The 20,936-nt window shown below is 38.6% G+C and overlaps 3 protein-coding genes across 4 annotated transcripts in view; all 3 read right to left on the bottom strand.

The window, feature by feature from the left end:
* LOC146333290 (AT-rich interactive domain-containing protein 3B) overlaps positions 1-4,892 on the bottom strand; it is a 54,453-nt gene extending 49,561 nt beyond the window's left edge. The window contains exons 1-2 of one of the 2 annotated variants that reach the window (XM_084721938.1): positions 4,342-4,892; positions 1,856-2,488 (exon numbers count right to left, since the gene is read on the bottom strand). In XM_084721938.1, coding sequence (XP_084578064.1) covers positions 1,856-2,488; positions 4,342-4,344 — 636 coding nt within the window. In that variant the 5' untranslated portion in view covers positions 4,345-4,892. The remainder of the gene's footprint in view (positions 1-1,855; positions 2,489-4,341) is intronic. The other variant, XM_084721928.1, reaches the window with a different exon arrangement.
* A 3,728-nt stretch (positions 4,893-8,620) lies between these two features.
* Positions 8,621-14,664, bottom strand: fam219b (family with sequence similarity 219 member B). The gene is made up of 6 exons (XM_084721914.1): positions 14,431-14,664; positions 13,777-13,885; positions 12,525-12,618; positions 12,364-12,441; positions 11,649-11,700; positions 8,621-10,534 (listed from the first exon to the last, which is right to left on the bottom strand). The coding sequence occupies exons 1-6, from the start codon at positions 14,503-14,505 to the stop codon at positions 10,385-10,387; spliced, it is 558 nt and encodes a 185-aa protein (XP_084578040.1). The 5' UTR covers positions 14,506-14,664; the 3' UTR covers positions 8,621-10,384.
* Positions 14,665-16,098: 1,434 nt separating this feature from the next.
* On the bottom strand, positions 16,099-19,326 carry LOC146333288 (cytochrome c oxidase subunit 5A, mitochondrial-like). Its single transcript, XM_084725127.1, has 5 exons — positions 19,168-19,326; positions 17,222-17,338; positions 16,769-16,890; positions 16,446-16,568; positions 16,099-16,231 (listed from the first exon to the last, which is right to left on the bottom strand). The coding sequence occupies exons 1-4, from the start codon at positions 19,238-19,240 to the stop codon at positions 16,455-16,457; spliced, it is 426 nt and encodes a 141-aa protein (XP_084581253.1). The 5' UTR covers positions 19,241-19,326; the 3' UTR covers positions 16,099-16,231; positions 16,446-16,454.
* Between the last annotated feature and the right edge of the window lie 1,610 nt (positions 19,327-20,936).

The following is a 20,936-nucleotide window of genomic DNA, read 5'->3' as shown; positions in this document are numbered from 1 at the left end:
AGCGGTCATTCACACACAGGTACTTTGGGTAAAAGCTTCCACCCAACGTGACTGACTACAAGAAATGTAAATGTTCATGTAAATGATCTTCTGTACGTTTGTCTCTTTAAGCAGGTCATCCCATATCCCCCCACGTCACTGCTTTTAGAACATAATAAATATGCTCCCCGCATTATTACAGGAGTCTGTATTTGTGGCATCTGCCAAGCTTGTCTCTGGCCTCTTGAAGACAATGACATCAAAAAAAGAAAGAAAAAAGAAAGAAAAAAAAAAAACAGTTCCCCTGCCTCCACTGTCCCCCTCCCCCTACAATGGTGCAACCTGAAACGGCCTGAAGAGATGAGCCGTCATTAAATACTGCAGAGCTGACATAATGACAGGAAAGATAAAAGAGAGGAAACAAAAAAAGGCCAGACCAATTCTCGTCCCATAATGCCTCCCCCAACCCCCAGGCTCAGCCCACCTCTCCTAATAAAAGACACCAGGCCACAGATAGGACACTGGTCAGCTACAACTTTGCTGCTGTGATCTTCTGTTCTGACAACGCTCACACAATGCCTGGCCACCTCGCAGAATAATACTACTCCACTCTTTCTAACACCTCTGGAAACAATAAGCAGCTCAAACAATGCAGGGAAACTCCATTTCATACAATGCTCATATCCAACAGAGAAATGTTTTTAATCATTTCCAACAGATCCCTCTGAGGGCAGGGGCTCCAGTTGATATACGATAATAATAAAAGTACAACTACTACTGTTCCTCCTCCCACCTATATACTACTGCCTTCCCTAAATTTGGAAATGTGGTCCAGAGACGCACCATCCAACGACATTTGCTTTTAAATAGACAGTAATAAAATCCAGACACATGATAGCACTCTCAGCCCACTAATCAAGCTCAGATATGTCCTCTGACACAGCCCACTCTTGTGCAACAAGGGCTTTTTATATCACACACATGCTGCTGAACTCTCTTTAACGTGCTACGTCCCAAGCTATGATGCTAAACCACATGTAGCTCAGCTTGGCTGCCAGTTGGCATTCCAGCGTTCTGTAACACAGTGCTGAGGCAATATTTACCTTCAAGGGAAAGTGTACTTGGCACACAGCCGAAAATCTTGGAGGGGGTGTGACGGGTTGCTACTGTGTACTACATCCAACCTTCCCACCCACCCAAAATCCTCGTGCTGACCCGGCCAACCACCCACAGCCTCACAGCAGCAGGCCTGACTCCGCTACCTGGATCAGAGCCAAACCCGAAGCTGAGCTGAGCGCCAAGAGGGACAGAGTAAGAGAGACATACACACACAGAATCTGAGCGCAGAGGGAGCAAACTAGTGAGTGTGAACACGTTGCGCCCCAGCCTGGCCCTCTGCCAGGACTCACTTAGGAGGATTTTTAGCCACAAAAGCCAATCGGCGGTCAACCATCCACAGAGATTTTAAGTGTCTCACAAAGATACAGCTGGAGAGGTTTGTCCCACAGTCAAGATTAAGCAGTCACTCACAGCAGGGGGCTGCACTAAGAAATCAAACAAAACCCTCAACAGGACAGTGATGGACAGAGAAAGGCTTTACTTCATTGAGTCAAAATGATCAACAGTACTTTGATTACGCAGCTCTGTGTTGGCTCTCTAAATTTAAAAAAAAGATAGGACAAGTTTTAAGGCTGATTAGGATTAGCAGAAAGAAATCTTCAGTGATAATATCAGTCTAGATAGAGAAATCCTAATTTTACACAGATGGCACAAAGCCAGTTTTGGTTTGAGGATGTTTGGAAGACACTGACTAGGAAGAGACTCAAAGACGGATTAATCTAATGAAGGAGAAATGGTGCCAAGGCAGGGCACTAACCTGTCTAAAGTGATCATCAAAGCCCCAGTCAGCCTGTCCGTTAGGAGAGGTAGCAGAGTGAGGCCCCGCAGGAGACAGGCCCTCATCAGGTTCCTGCTTCACTCTGACAGGTGGGGATGCAGCCCTCTGGGGAGCCGAAGCAGAGTAAGTGCCAAATGGACGGGGTGGGATGCGGGAGGCGCTCTGCTGCAAAGCAAGGGTCTGCTTGCGGAGGAACTCCAGACCACTGGCACTTGCCTCATCCTCATCACTGCCCTCATCCCCCTCCATCATCTCATTGTCGTCATCCTCATCCCCAGAATCCCGGCCTCTGTCCTCATCATCCTCTCTCTCTGAGTCCACACTGCTCTGATTAGACACCCTGGGAGGCAACCCACCACCAGGGACCCCACCAGCCAACCCTTTGCCCATGAAGTTGGCCCCAGAAGCCCGGGCAGCTGCCAGAATGGCCTGCTGGGCAGCAACCTGCTGAGCATACATGATATGGGCCTCTCGCAGCTTCCTCTCCTTGCGCTCCATTTCCAGTCGGGCCTGCTGCTGGCGCTGGAGCTGCTCCATTACTGCCTCCAGCTTCATCCCCCCTGTAGAGGTGCTCTGAGGAAAGGCCACACCAGGCTCCTGCGACATGCTGGGCTGTGGGAAGAAGAGAGGGAGTCATGGATGACCTACCATATCCTGAAATCTAATTACCCCTTTATCTCATTATACAGGATGAAATGAGACATGTGTAAGGCACATGTACCCCTGGACTCCAACTCCCCTTAATCAATATTACAATGGAAACCAAGGGGTTTGATTTAAACATAGACTCACACACAAAACACAGATAATCCAGGTCCATAATTTTCATAAGGCTCATGTAGTAGTAAAAACTGTTAACTTGTAACTTCTTGTACCCAATCAGTTTAGTCAATGTTTGAACAGGGGGGCTCGAACTGAGTGCAACAAAGTTAAGAATTAAAAAAAAAAAAACCTTCAACATCACAGCACTAAATCTGAACTATACTTGCTAATATAAACAAAGAAAATGTGGATACTTCCTAATGGCTAAGGCTTTCAACTTTTACATCTAAACTTAAGTAAAAGAAACTAAGATTATGTTCATTATTGATTTACAGATAAAGAAGTAGACTGATTATGGATATAGTTGTGTCGCCCATAAATGTCAGAAAATTGTGAAAAATGTATTCAGCTACAAATACATTCAAATATATTCAGCTTGCTGTAATGGAGGACTAACAGAACAAGAATATCTTCACATTTGAGAGGCCAAAATCGGAGAGAATTTTTCCTTAAAATGACTCAAAATGATGAATTGATTATCAAAATAGCTGGCAAAAAAAATTGCAGTTCAACTCTTAAGACTTAAATTAGGGCTTCAGAATTTGGTTTAAAGTAGTCACATTGTGATTACTTTGACTGAAATCGTGATATGTAGTACAATAAGTGGAAATGATCAGTTCTGCATTACATTTTTCATGTTCTCTGAAAAAACAAAATTGAAATCATGATGATGTGATATTCATTGTGGTCTGTACCAAACAAATATGTTTTCTTTTATCTGGAAAACAAGCTTTGTGGGCAGGTCATCTATACAGCACTACAGTACCTCATTATAATGCCGTTTTCGCACACATTCTTCCTATTTCAAAAAACGTGATTTGGTTCTGGTTCTGCATTTGGATACTGCACTTGGCCATATTATGATTTAATTGTTATTGCAATTAATTGTGCAGCCCTAACCTAAACGCGTGCAAGTAGAACACATCACACTTTACAAAACACTGTAACTACATTAATGTAACAAAGCTCGTTACAAAGTAGCTAGGGCAAACCTTTACAGAAAAAGAACTAACACAATACTTTACGTAAAACATAAGCCATTACAACACCCAACCACGAAAAATCTTTGGTAATACCAGAAGAGAAAAAAAATTAATGTGAGTAACTGCCTTCATGTGTTATCCCCCGTTCTTGTAGCAACAGTACAGTTGTTTATCACATATTCAATTATGTTTTATATCTATCATAACGTAATCCAGTAACCGTTTTAAATGCCATGATCAAAGCATGGAGTGAATAACTGGCCACAATTACTGCGTTATAAAGGACAGCAAAACGGTCATTCGTATAGCTGGCGTCCAAACTGGTTAACCAGAGAGGAGACAAACTGCTCACATATAGTCTGCAGCAGAAACTTCAGTGTTAACTTGCATGAAAAGGTGGGTAAACTGACCTCTAGTCATATATTAATAAGACAAACAAAAGAGAAAACACAATCTCTTAACATTGTAAAAACGTGCACCTTTTCCGCATTTATGATAGCTGGCTGCCACATCCTCAAAATATGCGGATAACGTATGCGTAATGGGTTTTAGGATAAGTTACCCTACAAAGCAAATTTAGCTTAATAACGATATGTTTGTTTCAACAAATGCATTCAAATGTTATCCTTAGATTAAAAAATAAGTAAAAAAGCAACCTACCATAAAGATGAAATTAGCTCTCAAAGTTTTTTTCTTCTTTTTCTTTTGGAAATCGTACCGAGAGGCTAGCTAACTCTTGTCCGTAAATAAAAGGCGGTCAAGCTGCGGGTGTTTGGCTCGTTACAGGTCAGACAGATGAAGAGGGACGCCAAGCAGGTCAACGACTCACCATTTGTGCCTTACTACTGCCTGAATTGTCCACCATCCCTCCTTCTTCCTTGGCTTTATCCTCCTCTTCACTCGGTTGTGGCTCTCACTCCTTCAAACACTTGTAAACACACGCGCGCGCGCACGGGGGGAGAGACGCTGTGCATGCACGAGAGCGGCTCGCGACTGATCGTCCAACAGAGAGAAAGGATCCGCGTGCTCTCTTCTGTCAGGAAGACCTCTTACCAACCTGGCTCTGTTTCTTTCTTTCTTTCTTTCTTCCCCCACGCACTGATAAATCGTGATTTTCTTCTTTATTACAAAAGGGGAACGGCTGGAAAATGGCCCGGTCTCATATCTCGCGGAGCGCTGAGGTAACTCCCTTCACTCGTTTTTTTTTTTCCTCCCCTTCAATTGACACCCCCCCACATGGCGTACAACAGCATTAGGCCCGCCCAGCGACAGCAACAAGTCTTACAACCTTTTCAGCTTCATGACACTCTTAACACATACTTTAACGTATAATTTATTTTCTTTTTTTAATCCATAGACATTTATTCCTTTGAATAATATTGCATTTAGTAGGCTAAAAACTACATGTAGATAGGTCAAACAGATGCAGGTAGCCTTCTACGCCATATAATCTCAATAACAAGCCTCAAACAAAATGTTACATACATTTCAAAGACACGCGGTGTCAAATAAATTTATCAATATAATCTTCTGACTTATAAAGATACATTTATAATTGGCATCATCACTGTAAAAGCTAAATTGCATGGTTATTAATATTTAAGTTACACATGCTCTGTTTTCAGTATATCTTCCTCTGAATGCTGTCTAACATGATAATGATGCAATGTTTAAATGAAATACAGCCGCGTAGTAAGGTGCCTAATAGTGTAGTGCAGTATTGCATTGAGAACGCAGCATAGTTCCACGCTGCCCCCCTGTGGAAACAACGTAGTTACTGTGGTTTTTTATCAACCATATACACACAATAGGTATAATGTAACTCATTTACACCCCACAAAGTGGATTTCGAACTTTTTGTGCCCAAGGCACACCAAAAAGCAGACGAAAATCTCAAGGCACACCTGTATTCATATCTGCCATAGTTTCAATAACAGGTGTTATCACTCTTATGTCTGTGAATGCTTATTTTTATTTACTAATGCCAAATAAAATTTGACACACAGCTATATTGCTCATGAAATATTAACAAAATAATTCAACAGTTCATTTGAAAGTATGTGCACTTTACATCAAAATCAGCAACACACCCATTCAAACCGGGCAGGCCATAAAATTAACAATGAGGTAATAGAACTAAAAAGATAGAGACAGACACTAATAATTCCAACAATCTGGCAATTGCGCAAACTGCAAAAAGTGGGTTTTATTTTGTATGAAGGTTTTTATTATTTATTGTATTTTTTAAAGGAATAGAATTTGCCTCCATATTTGGACATAAGTGCATAGTTCTTTGTATAGGCTCACTGTCATGCCATTTGGAAACCTCTAATCAACTAGATGAGTGTATTCAGTAGAGGGCAGATCTCCGCCTAGCAACAGATGGTGACGCACCTATTTCAATACCACCACAACTTCCAGATGCAACCTGCTGGTATTTTTGTATAGTATAGTATAGTGTAATTTTTCTTATCTAGATCTTCTAGATAAAAAATATCTATACAAAGTTTATAATAATGTGTATTTGTGTAGTATAGTCTCAGAGGTCTTTAAGATGCATAACATATTGTAATGGTATTGTAACCAAGTGCCCTGGCTTCACCTAACTGTATAAAATTCATAAGAACTAAAACATGATGATTAGTCCAAACTTCTCAATTTAAATGATATTATTTATGTTCAGTGTTCAAGTACTGCAAGAAAGAGCAATATTTCTGAAAATCTGCTTTTTGGTTTCCATTGTTATCATATTTTGGTCATATCCCTACTTAACAAAAAATGCAAACAGCAGCTTCTGTACATTTTTATATACATTACTTGGCTGAGCATTGGACACAAACTCAGCAACTCTTTTGTCACTTAGATTTGGTCAATAATACCAATGATGAAAATGGCTAGTTGAGCACTGTCAGTTTTGTCTGTGCTCTGGTCAAACACCACAGACCACGTGTTGAAAAAACTCTAGCTTTGTCACGTAACTGATCATAAATGTCACTTGATAACTTGCTAATCTGTTCTGACACTGTGTTTGCTGATAGAGAAATATTGTTGAACAAACTGTTCTTTTCTGGACAAAGAATATCAGCGAATTGCAACATGTAATCCAGATTATATTTTATTTTTGACATGTTGTGGGCCATTAATGGTCCCTGGGCTAGTAGTTTGAAACCGTTTCAGAAAATTTTGTTGTTTAATCAGAACACTATAAGCAACCAGGTGGCTTTACAACAATACAGTAGGTATAGAAATCTACAAATCTACAGCTTTAGAGAAACTAACAAAAGCTGAAATGAGATCTCCCAGTGCAAGTTGTGGTTAATGTTTTGGCATAGACCTGTCATCCCTAGTAACTGAATTTAATTCCAACAAGTAATGAGTATCATATTCAAGTTTCAAAAGTGGTCAAAAGAGAAGTTTCAGGTTTCACCCAAGAGTCTCAGTTTTGCAGTCCCACCCAATTTATAAAATTTCAGGACTGTTTTGAGACTCTCATATGCAAGAATATTTAAATTCACCATTTTTTACAATAGACAAAATAACACATTTATACTCCATGTTTAACACTGCACGGCATTAGCATCAAGTGTTTTTTCCCTTTAGCCTAACTTTGAAGCATTATTTAGTATGATATGATTGATACCAATGGATGCCTCAGGTCTTATAGTTTCATCTTACATCTTCACTCTGGCTTTTAAACAGAGTCCACTGCAGCCTGTGAAAGACGGACAGATGTAACACTCTCTCTCTCACACACAGACACACAATCCTCTCCAGGCTTACACCAGTAGAGATAAAAAAAAGATCTATTGACATGACTTATTACCTTCAAACAAAAGCACTACCACAAATGATAATTATAAGCACAATCACACATTAAAGTGTAGATAATAGTTTTATTTAATAATGTAAACCAATAAACATTACAGTCAAATAAAAAAGACAAGTGTTTACCATTATAAAATAACTATTTAAGTTATTGCATGTTGCACTCAATAACACTATATTGTCACAATGTTGTAAAAGAAGCAGATTGTCCCAATAGTTGCATAGTACAGGTGAGTCAAGTGTACTTGCTACTGACCACTGGTGTTAAGTGCAATATTAGTGTACATAAAAACATCGTGCAGAGCCAGGGCCGGGGTCAATATACTTTAAATCCAGCTGTTACATTTAAAGCATTTACCTCACACTTGTATCAAGTGACTCACACTTAGTGGACTAGGAGAATCCATTTTTATTCCTAAATAACCCACATTACAACCATGGAGTGCTGTGAGGAGATAGTGTACATTACTCGTGTTAATAATAATGTAACATTTTCAACACCTAGCGTTTTAACAAAATCATCATCCTAAACTTATGAATTGAGCTCCCGACTGTGAAGTACAAATCAAAGTTCCTACTTTTTCTTGCACAGAACATCATTTTTTCCCGTCCCTATCCTCTATATGGTGGTGAAATGGTCTGCTATACCTTTTATCTATATGACTGAAAGTTGCGCTTTGTAACAACCAACATTGCATCATGAGAAATAACAGTGCGGCCTGCAGGTTTAAGTAAAACAACAGCCATACATTTATCCTGACTTAAAACCCCTATGCACTTAAACAGTCGTGCAGTTATATTTTATTTTAACACATGAATGTGTTCTCTGATATACAGGGTGTCCACAAAGTCAACAATTAAAAAAAAATATTACAAAAGCAATTAATGAGATATGTTAATCAGATTTGTTCTATGTCCTCAGTGGTGATCAGAGTTTTTAATCACATTCATGCTTCACACATGAAGCAAAGATCATTGATGCCATTGCCACCATTGATGAGGCTATGCTACAGCGAACATGGCAAGAAATCGAGTACCGTCTTGATGTACTTCATGCAACTAATGGTGCCCATATAGAGGTGTATTAAATGAGGAAAAAAAACTTCAATGTCTACTTTTCATTTTGTAATAATTTCCACAGATTTGTCTACTCATTTGCTTTTGTAATGAATTTGTTAAACTGTAAAGAGACTTTATGGACACCCTGTAGAATATTTTCATTAATGCACAGTTTGAAAATAAACACCAAAATTAAATGTAAAATATAACCAAGACTGTAACATGAAAAACAGATACATTATATGTGGAAAAAGAAAAGAATTTGTTTTTTTTTAATTCACCACATCCACGTGTCTATTGTGTAGAAAACAACAGACACATCAAAACACTAACACAAAATAAATCCAACATATAGTTTAAACTGATGTATGTAAATATGCTATGCTTTACAAATTACAAGGCTAGACAAATACCTTCAATCTTTATGTAAATCTGTTTTACTGATTTTAAAATGTAACAACTTTTTTTTAGTGTTCCCAACAAATATATGTATAAATAAATAAATAAAATGATGTAACTCAAATCTGCCATCCACAAGCGATGAGTTATATCAGATCCTGGATACTGTTCAAATCCAAAATGCTACATATCCATCAGTCTATTTCTGAATTCTTCCTATTCAGCCCAATCTGTGTTTGAAACATATTTATTAAAAAAAAACAGTCTCCAGATGACTTGGATCTATAATATATACTGCTTTTATGTCTACAATACTTTTGTAACAGCTTATTGTTTTAGAAGTGTCGGACATTGGTTTGTGGATTTAAAACTTATTTCAGCAACGCGGAGATTGTAAAGTCCAACCTAATCAAATGTTATTGCTTCATCTATCAAAGCTCTTAAGTAACTCATCTGCTTGTATTTTTTGCCGATGCAGTAGTGTAACATTTATTAAGTGTAGGTATCACTCTTTCAAACAATGGATAACTTTGTAGGACAACTTCTCATTACGCTGAGGATGAGGCTGTATGTGGCCATTTGCTCAATGACAACTTGTAAAATGCAGTGAACTCTTCGTCTTGTCAGACACAAAGCAGAAAAATATGGAACCAGTACAACATGGATTCTGGGATGGGGGTACTGTCTACACTTCATTTCAGATTTGTGAGATGGCAACATTTGCTTAAAAAAAAGAAAAAGAAAGAAAAAAACAAAGTGGTTTCACTCACTCACTAAACCCTCCATTTCAATTCAGTGCTCTGCTTCATATTAAAAGATATCCTATTTGTTGTTATTTTTCTTGGAATATGACATATTTTTGTGGTGGCCATCTCAGGAATGAAACTTAAATAACACTCAAATGTAATTTTTGAGGACAGACAAAGGAAAAAAAAACAGTTAAAGCAACTGTAGTCAGGGAATGTCAATGGTCAAAGACAATACACCATACGTGTATGCATGTCATGCTTATAGGGCTGCAGACCCGTTCACCAGAGCGGAAGAGACATAACCATCTCCACTGGGTCAATACGGACATATGCCAAATGATGAACTACTATGCCACTCAGCATGGACCTTTGGAGCAGCGTAGTTAGCATTTCACGCAGTTCTATAAAAAGAAGAAACATTAAAAAATATGTCAGGCTTTGGGGTCACAGTGGATAAGGCTTGTTCTCATGTCCATGGTTTTGTGTGTGTTAAGCATTCTCGGTGCACGCTGTCCTGTGTTAACTGGAGTTTGGCTTCAAAGCTGGAAGTCCTTAGGCAGCACAGCAGTGGTCCTGGGTGAGAAAGAAGGCCTCAGGCACCAGTGACTTTAATCAGGGACAGGAGCTGGAGCCAGACAAGCCTTTGTAAGGTTCGAGCCACGGCACCAGCATCACTGCGTGGAGCAGGACGGGCCCTCGGAGCAGCAGCACACAGAGGAGCCCATAGCTTTGGGCGGAATCAGGTCCAGGTCCTCGTCATCTGGGATCTCATCCAGACGGTAGCCGTCCTGAAGCAGCTGCCTGCTTAAATCAGGATGGACCTGGAGAATAAAGACAAGGACCCCTGTATCACACACATCAGAGTAAAGCAGCTAAACCTGGGAGACATTTCACTCTGGTTAATCTGTCTATAACCTCATGATTCCTTAATCACGTCACTTGAATCAAACTAAATAAGTATTTTTTATGGTTTAGTTAATGTACCTCTTCCCCCTGCAACTGGGCAGAATTGTCTCCTACCTCAAATTCTGAGGACAATAATAATAATAATATGTATGATGTTCTTTCTGATCCTAAAGAACATGTTGTTTATACTCTTTTGGGCAGTTCCAATCTAATTTGCCATAAAAATGCAGTTTATATTGTTATATTCAAAGAACTTTAACAAACATGAAACAAGTGAGGTGTTTTCAAGACACAGTGGCTACGTAGTTTACAATGGAGATAAGACTGACACACATAAGCCAAGAAGAATTCTCATAATTTTGTTATGAGCTCACTTAAATTGTTCTCAGGAGCTTAAAATGAAACACAGTTACTTGAGTAAGCGGGCAAAGAAAAAAGTTATCTATGAATTCACATGAATTACTTATAGATCCAACTTTGGGTTCAAATTCAATTGCCCTTTCCCCTTTCAAATGAAGTATGTAAATATTTAACTAGGGTGCGGGTCTTTGAGTCAGAGTTCCACCCATGAACTTACTTTGCTTGAATTTAAATACACATTTTGTGTGTATCCTAGCTATGATGAACATTCCGCAGTTACTCGGCAGCAATGCAGGAAAACCAGTAAGACTGAATTTAAGTTCTACTAAAAGGTGAAGTAAACAGCTCTGCCCACATGTCTGAGATCAGGAAATAACCAGAGGCTCAGCATGTGACTGAAAAACAACAGTGGTAAGGTCAAAAATAAAACAAGTCCTTTGCTCTCACATTTACTCATGCAAAGGCACTCAGTAGGTACACTTCTTTGTTTGTGACAAAAAGGAAACTCAGAGCCCCGGTTGATAATAACATAAATTACCTTGGAACGTAGACAAATACCCAAGAACTGTTTTTTGCTCACCCACACAGCTAAAGTCACCCAGCCAGTTAGACTGCGTGGTGACTGAGATTCTAAGAGCATCTGAAGAAGGCCCCATAGGGCTAACTCACCTCAGCTGAAGAGTATCCTGAGGAATACTGCTCAAAATCGATCTCTTCATCACTGCAAGGACAAGTAGGACAGGTTCTGTCACTCTGAGGTAAACATTTTCAACGTTTCAATACTTTTTTATGTCCACTACTGCTGAAAAACTTCCAAAATTCTTGTGATATGATTTTACGGCTACATTATAAAATGAGTTTAAAATTAAAATGGTGAGTAGGGTCCAGAATTAGCCAAACACTGTTTTAATATTCAGGCAGCTGGGAGATTTGCTTCACTTACCAGCCAAAAAACACAATGATAATCTACTGAGTGGCTGGTAAAATGTGAGCATTCACCAGCCATTTGGCAGAAACCAAAAAAGTTAATTTTGTACCATGCACGTGACTCACTGATCTGTAATTACACCTGATTGCACACATGAATTGAGTAACTGCTTCTCGTAACATTTTTTGAAAGGAGACCTGAAACAAAAAATCAGTTGGGAATTATTTTGCTGATACCCTGACACTGACTGCACTACATCTCTCAAACAGACAAAGCAACATTTTTACAGCATGATTTTGTGGTAGAATACAATCACGTGTGAGGAATTTAGATGTGCAAGTGTATGAGAAAGAGATTATGGGAAATTCATAAAGATATGACTTGTTCTAGGAGAAAAATGTACTGTCAACATTCTTAGTGGTAATGTTATCTCCTGTATACCAGGTGTAATCTTACCTGTCTGAGTCTAGTGCAATCAAACTGTCCTCAGCATGCTGACTCAAAGCAGCATAGCCCTTGTTGTACTTCACCGTCCTGAAAGGAAAACCAGAAACTGTAAATATCCTACATTATGCTGACATCACAAATACCAGCTTCCTCTTTCCTCCTCTCCTTGCCTCTTAGCTCCTTGTCTGGGCTGATGCATCACTGGAGGTCCTGGTGAGAGGGCTTTCTTCTTCAGTGCTTTCCTCGCCATCTCCCTGTGTTTCTCTGTCAATAACAAGAAACACATTTGTGCTGAGTAGGACTGACTGGATGACTGTGAAAGCGAAGGTCAAGTTAATTGTGCTGAAACACCATAACTTGAAAAACTACTTTAATGTCATTTTAGGACCTGAGAATTATGATGCTTACTACACACGCTCTGTTGGTGCATCTTACTAGGAATATTAACAGGTTAAATCAAATTTCCATAACCCTAGAGGAGATCAGGATGATTTTTCAAGCTTCAGAAAGTTCCCAAGTAAAACCATGCATCATAAGAATACATTTTTGTGTGAGTCACAAACAATTTTCTACTTTAAGGTGATGATAGTCAACATGATTTTGTGCTTAAAAAGGTTTTTTACTGAACACTTCGGCACATTTGTTCAGGTTGGGTTTAACAGAGAGCTCCTGTTAAATTAAATGCCAGAAGTCAGAGATGTTTCAGGAATCCACCAAATAAACTCAGTTCTGTTACATGTTTCATTTACCTTTCCTAATTACAGTACTAGATGTGAACAGATTTAAAACGGCTACAAAAGAGTCAGCAGAATATGCCAAGCATCTCACCAATCTCACATGACAGATTCAGACTACTGTCATCATGCATGAAACCCAGCATCATCTCTTATCTCCATGGTCTATGTGGAAATCTTCCATATCCATAACATTTGCTTGGCCAGGAATGTGCAGCTACACAAAGTATTTTTTGAAGATGCCAAACGAAGATTGGAATGAGAATCACCAGTCAGTCTGCACTCAGCAGTAATGAGTGCACACATTTTTTTATGTAGATACCATGACAATTTAGTTAAGCCGAACAATCTGATCTATATAATATGAAAGTTATCACAGCCTAAGTTGTGTTCCGTGCAGACAGTGAACTACATTTTGACAAGATGACTTGTGGACAGCACTGTATTATAACAGACTGTGTGAAACTGTGGGCGAGTTACCTCATCAGTATCATATGACTCAGGGTCTGCCCTGTCCTGCCAGCTGCACTTTCAGGTCTCTTTTGCTGTCCCATTTTGTGCTGTGTACAACAGTATGAACCACAGCTGAACTCATAAAAACAACAATTAAGAAAACTCCTGACCTACAAACAGGCGTGACAATGACCTGTTTATGTGACTGGTTATGATGAGTCAAGAAAATGCTTACGTAATTTGAGGTGGATTGCTGGAGCTCTGGACATGATGTAAGGTCCTCTTTTCTCCACAGGCCTGATTCCTCCATCAGCGGTTTTAGGTCTCGTGCCACTACTGGACCCCTAAAGTAGAAGAAATGAAAGATCATCTGTATTTCATATTCAAATACAGCAGCCAGCCACTACACAATAATACAGCTAAATGACAAGCTGTAATGGCTAATTTTTAAGACAATAAATTTAAAGTTTTTAGGTGTGTTTCTATACTATATGTGTTATTCATTCATTATCTTCATAAAATGCATAGGTTTGTCATTTGCAGCATAACTCATTTTGATCTGTTTCTGAGTTAGCTAAAGCCTATCTCCAGTGGTAAACTCCCAAATTTCAGAAAGCATATTTGGATACTGAAAACACCTCCAAATTTTCCCAGCAGCCCCCTCGGTTTACAGGAAAAACTAATCAATTTTACGTGATTATAAACCCATTCATCATGTCGTTCGATATCGTTTACAAAATTAGTAATGCCTAACTATCAAAACCTTATCCACACAACACAAAGTTTATCAGCACGTATAAACAACTGTCAAAATCATAGGGTAGCCAGCTAGCCTCCCAGTTTCTATTAGCAAGCTAGCGTTAGCCGGACTAGCTTTAACTGACGTTACCGAGAAAACTTGTGGCTCCGGCTGCGCTTCCAGCAGGGTGTCCTTCTCTGGCTCCTCTATGATGTCGTTCATCATCTTGGCGTTAGTTGTCACAATTCACACCACAACACAGCCATGACGAGAGGCGTCCCACCGGCGCAGGACTTTGCTGTTTTCCTCAGGAGCTGGTAGCATAGGCACTTCTGTTAGCTAGCTATGCTGTTGTGCTAGCACTGACAGGTTTCATACTACTTCCGGGGAAATTCCAAAATAAAATCCAGCGTCGAAACATGTTTCGTAAAAGATTTTATTTAGTGTGTTATCCAAGAAGTAAAGTAAAATAAATTCAATATTTGGGTTTCTGCAGTAACATTTTAGCGGTTAAGTATCACTAAGCTTACTAGCATATATTTCATTTTCCAGTTAAGCAAAAGTTATCTTAGAAATAAAGTAGTAAATCAGTTAGACTAAATTAAATTACATAAATTAGATTAAAAACAAAACCGGTGAAGTATTTGAAATGTGATTTTAAAAAAAAACCTTTGTCAGAAGCAAATGATGATAATTACTAAGCACTATGAAGAAAGAAAAGGTGTCTTTGGTGCTGCAATTCCAAAATATACTAAATTTTGCAATTACTACTTATAAAACAAAATAGCAGTGTAAGCATCCTTTCACGCATGCATCGCTGTAAACTACAATATATATTATACAGTATGTGAAATGCACAATCCAGGAGAAAAATTCCCAGCCTTCTATCGCCATCTGATGGATGAGAAAATATATACCTATAAATATAATACCCTCTGCAGTATAATTTTACAGCAGGCATTTTGCCATGCAATAGTACAGTAAACACATGTGATACCAGTGATACTGATTAAGGCTCCATTCGGGTCAAACAGGGTCAGGGTGCTGCTATTTTGCATGTTGGCTCACTGGAAAGGCTCTGCAACAAAACACTGAACAAGACCTTCCTTAGTATCATTGGAAACACCTGTATTTACTACTAACACCTACTATTTAATGTCATAATGGCTGCTGTGAAAAAGGTGTATGAGAGCAGTGCTAGTATATGAGTCCACTGAAATACAGTTGAATTGGTTGTGGTTTGTCTATGTATTTAACCCACAGGCTGAACAATTAATCAAAATCTTATTGCCATTGCAATATGGTCTACTACAATTTTCAAATTGCAGGATGCACAATGTTTGTAAAAGGTGAAATTTGTGTCCAAATACCATTTTAAATTAAATATTGTTGTGCTGGCCAAAACATCTTTCTCTAGACTTAACATTTTTATTTAGTACAGATGCCTGAAAAAAAAAAATAACACCATAATCATAGGTCACATATTATTCATATCACAAATGCAATATTTGTCTAAATGATTATTGCTTATCTTTTCAAAATCGTTCAGCCCTACCACATACACAATAGTCCCTTTTCATTATGTACATTTCCTACCAGGAAAAGCTAAATGTGTAACTCAAGTAGCCCATGACGCTATGTCTGCGAAGAAGCATACACATTAGCAGGGAACTCCTAAACAGAATGCAGCCAACATTAATGATATGATTTACTCCAGTGATTTTCTTAATAGTCAGAATGTCTGCTGCAAAAGGGTCCATTATAGATATCAAAATATTCATAAGTTTACTAGAAAAAAAAAGTCAAACACACATTCAGTTCTTCAGTTATTGGTTTTCTTTATTAGGTCCACCTTTTTGTACACAACAGGACAGCATGGATTTAATCAACAATATAGACATATTTGACAGGAGAGAATCAGGAGAGCTCATCTCTTTATGTATCAAATGACCTGAAGAAAGAGGAAAAAAGATGTTTTTAGCTGCAGGCAAGAAATGTGTAATATAAATCATGATCGACTATACATTCATGGAGTAGACCAACATGCACATGCAGGGTCTGAGGCAGTACTGTACAGCAGTGCTGATGACTGAAGGAAGTCTCTTTCTAAAAGCCACATCACCTTCCCATATTACATGCAGTAATATGTTGTGGGTCAGTCTCACCTTGACAGTCTATAACTTGTCAATGCCCAGCTCCTCTGGTGTGGAGATGCCAAGTTCTGACAGGGTGGGTTTCAGCTCTTGGATCAGATAGGGATAGATGTCTTTGTGGGGGCCTGCTTTGTCCTGCAAACACAAAAAATATAAAAAACATTAGCATTTTATCATACACACGTGACAATACGACCTCTTCTTAACTTTGCTATGTTAAGTGATCCATATTCAAGCTCTGGATGTGGCAGGAGTCACACTACCCTGCTGAAACAAAGTTCAACACTAAAAGTTTATGGCTGACCCAAAGAACCAATGAAGGGACAACTGCTCACCTTAACGGCCTCAAGAATGCGGATGGCGCTGGCCAGGTCATTCAGTCTTCGGCAAGCCCTTAGTGCCGAATCCAGGATCTTGGCCTCGGGTACCAGGTCATACCCAATCAGGGTGTTCATGCCTTCAGTTTCAAATGAATGGAAAAAGCCTTATGAATAAGCAATATTAAGAGGAGCAAATACAAACTGTAACTGATAGAAAAAGCAATATTTGATGAACCATTAAGCCCACTTGACACTCATATAGTTATGGGATGCTGTAGTGGGAATCACACCCCAGTACCACCATTGCTGGACAACATGTGAAATTATAATAACCAAATAATTAGGCCAATGTTAGTTTTCGTAGGTCTGACATTAAAACGCTGGAACCATAACAATGACCAAACTTGGAACAACAAGACGAGGACACATAATTAGAATATGAAAAGCATAAACTGACAACAAAGTCACCTTTCCTCAGTTCCCAGGCATCAATGTCAGGCTTGCTGAAATAAGTGACCCAACGGGCATCAAACTCCTCATCTGTCTCCACCTTGCCATGGGAGTAGCATCTGGAGGCCAGTGGAGCTGGAAAACATGAGGCAGACAAATAGAGGTCTTTTATTTTTAGTGATGATACATTTCAACAACTTGAATGGACTTTTTAAAATAAAAATATACATTTTCTTAACAACAAGCAGCAACAGGAAGTTTGCCTTGTCTAGAATAGGCCTTTTTTAAATGATTAAATATCTTTTTAAACAAGCATTCTGTGCAAACCTAGACTTTTTTATATTCAGCATTTCAGTCCCATTTTTGTTGGTACTATAAAAGTCAATTTTCAATACCTAAAAATGTTAATTCAAAACTCTTACCCAAATAAGACAGCGAAGGACAGATCATGCTAACAGTAACAATGACATATCAAAACTTGTGACAGTGATTTGTCATTAACCTAGTTGTACTTTTCTACATCTGACATGATGGTGACATCTCATCGAATGAAAGTGTAAAGCTGGCAAAACCAATGTATGCAATGTATTCAAAAAGATGTGAAGTCGTATTTTACACATTACTGTGTATAATTGTCAGTGGGTAAGGAGACTTTTAACAGACACAATCTGACAGAGCAAAATAGTCATTTTGCAACATTTCATGACACTGTCATGACTGTTCTTAACAAAGGAAAAGTCAATATTGCAGGCCCTTAATCAGACATCCAGCTCAATCACAAAATGGAGAAAATTGGAGTGTCTGTATTAAATATGTAATAAAGACTGTCTTTTTTGAAACACACATTACATACTAATTGTTAATTGAGCACTGTGAAGTAGTCAGTTACAATCAACTTGCGCAAAAACATCTGGAGCTACGTAGTGCTTATTACTGTGGCTGATGCTGTGGGTCTGTGAAACCCCTTTAGAAGTTGTAGATAATACAAGTCTATAAAGCTGACTTGGTATTTGTGGTTAGTTTCACTTTCTTCAAATTCACCAAGTGATTAGTCAGGTGAATTCTACAAGAGATCAATTCAACAACGTGAAATTCAAACTTGGTTTAACAGGTTCAAGTGCAATATCCAAATCGCAGAAGCTGGAGGTTTTTCAATTAAGGACAAAACAACATTAAAATTAAGCACTGAAATGCTGCAGATAGGGCTGCAACTAACGGTTATTTTCATTCATAGCTTCAGTTTTTACTACGCCCCATATCCAAGTTTTTTTTACTATGTCATCTCCTCACCACATCACATTAACACTAACAAAATCATCTGATTAGAATCACATTTTAAAAATAAAAATATATACATACATTTCCTTAGAACTAGAAGAGTGGATTGCACCTGATCAGCTGTAACCTAGTCTGCATATATGCCCTTATACAGTACTGTAAAGTAAACTAACAGATGACGACCTAACTACGGAAGTTGAGGTCAGGACAGTTTTCATTTAGGTCAATATTAGCATCACAGCAGGCCACAGACTACATTATGTTAACCTTACGGAATAAAACTTTGTAAAAAATATATGGCAATATGCATAATAGCTTATAAGGCCTGAGTTAGACAATACAACGTGTTGATATCAGCAGCTGCGTATTAACTGCGGTCACTGACACTCTTGAACTAACTAAGGAGGGTCATCACAAGGTCGTGACTTTTATGCTAAAATTAATTTCGCGCCTCTTTATTTCAAACCGTATATGAATGGTAAAAATACAGAAAGATATTCAGGTCAAGTCCACAAGGGTTTTTAGCCACATAAATAAGTCAATGTCACCCTAAGCTAGCCTTCACATACACATACACACACACACAGCTGTAGCTAAGCTAAGCTAGCTAGCCGAGCAGGTTTATTGTAGTCCTCTCTACTACAAACTGTTTATTTTCGCAGCAGGTGTGAAGCGGACGGTCCTACCTGAGTAGCAGGGCCGTGACCGGGCCAGACTCCGGGCTCCTGTGGCTGACAGTCGGAACACGGCTCGGAACATGGTACCGTGGTGGATGCTAACCGTCCTCCTGTATGCTAAAGAGGAAGACTGTTGACGGACAAACACGATGGGGGACGACCAGGGTCACGTGACTGACGGAGAGCGCCGAAGGCTTCAACGTCAATGCTGCTGATAGGTCCGTTTCTTGACCACGTACTGCTACTCTAAACGAGCAGCTACTGTTTTGGTTTTGACAAATTGCATGAGAAAAATAATCTGATTAATACAATTCGGTGGCACTTTATGATAACAATAATTAATTAATAATAAATTGAGCGTTAGTTATTAGTTTATTAGTCACAGACAAACTATATTAATGGATTGTAAGACCCAGCCCTATATACATTCCTATATTAATGATTACCAAATGATTTGTAAACCTTTAAGAATCATTACATAGAGAGATTTATCAGATGTTTTAACACTAATGGTTAAAATAGTTTGTAAACTGTCTATAAACAGTATTTGCATGGATATTATAATGTTGCATCTGCTGATTATATAGGCTAGAAATACCATGAATGTGTATTTATGTGAATATACAGTAAATGCAGTTCTATGAAGGAATAAAATGGAAAGTCACTATTTTGTTACAATGTTAACAACATGCTATGGTCAAACTAGTTGAGTCTTAAAAGCACTGATCATGATTTGGGGCCAAAAAGTCATTGACCTTAATTGGTGGTATAAATTACAGAAATCTTGCTCTCAACAACGCATCAGGACACTTCCTTACAAATCTCACACATAATTATTTCAGCCATAAGAGTTCAGTAATTCATATAACATCATACTACAAATGTGTCAGTAAATTGCCTCCAGCTGGAGCAGCAACTGTCATTTTGTGATGACCCAAGATAAATGTAACACAAAAGCTCCCAGCTTATTATTAATATACTCTTTCATTAGTTTAATGAAGAACCACGTCTTTCAAACTCAGAACAGTCAGTCTGTAATGTAGGTTTTCTGTTACAAAAGAGTTAGGTTATGTTTTATTTTCTCAGACTTTACAAAGTTCATCCAGAGCCACAAAAGATGTTGTGCTATTTTCAGCTGTTTTCACAGGCCATAGTCTTCATTTGAAATGCTGGAGTGCCCCTTAAACACCACTGCCCAGCTGAAGAAAGAAAAATGCAGTGCAGGAGTGGATCACACCAGCAGAGGGAGCTCTTGGCTTAAAAATATACATGGAGCCCCCTACCGTGCAAGTTTGTCATTTATTGGTTGAGGAACAAATAACTTTTCTAATAAAAAGTGCATGTGGGAAGCTAAAGAACTGACAGATTCCTTATTCATTATTTTAGGTTATTATTTTAAAGGAAAATCATGTTGGATTTAATGAATCAAAAATGATTGTGTAGTATATGTATGATTGTTTTAATGTTAATAAGATGGACGACAACATTCATCCATTTTTGAGTTTGTGTGTATGCAAACTCTTGACATGTATGTGCAGTGGAGGCATGAAATGGATGTAACCAAGGTATAGCGGATTACCCTGCTGTGTGTGTATCTGTTGTTGATTCAAGTTTGTGTGTGTGTGTCAGTGTTCTTAGTGACGTGGTAAACTCTAATCCGTCCTAAGCCCAGGGCTCCACAGTAGATGTCCATTAGTGTAATGTGCTGCTGCACATCCTTCCTTCTCTGTCTCTCCCTGTCTCTTTCTCTCCCTGTCGTGTCCATCTTTTATATTCTT

This window comes from Lutjanus erythropterus, chromosome 1 (assembly GCF_056507025.1).
Source record: "Lutjanus erythropterus isolate fLutEry1 chromosome 1, fLutEry1.hap2, whole genome shotgun sequence".
Classification (NCBI taxonomy): Eukaryota; Metazoa; Chordata; class Actinopteri; order Lutjaniformes; family Lutjanidae; genus Lutjanus; species Lutjanus erythropterus.
The sequence above is the reverse complement of the archived record's forward strand: the minus strand, read 5'-3'. Positions and strand labels throughout refer to the sequence as shown.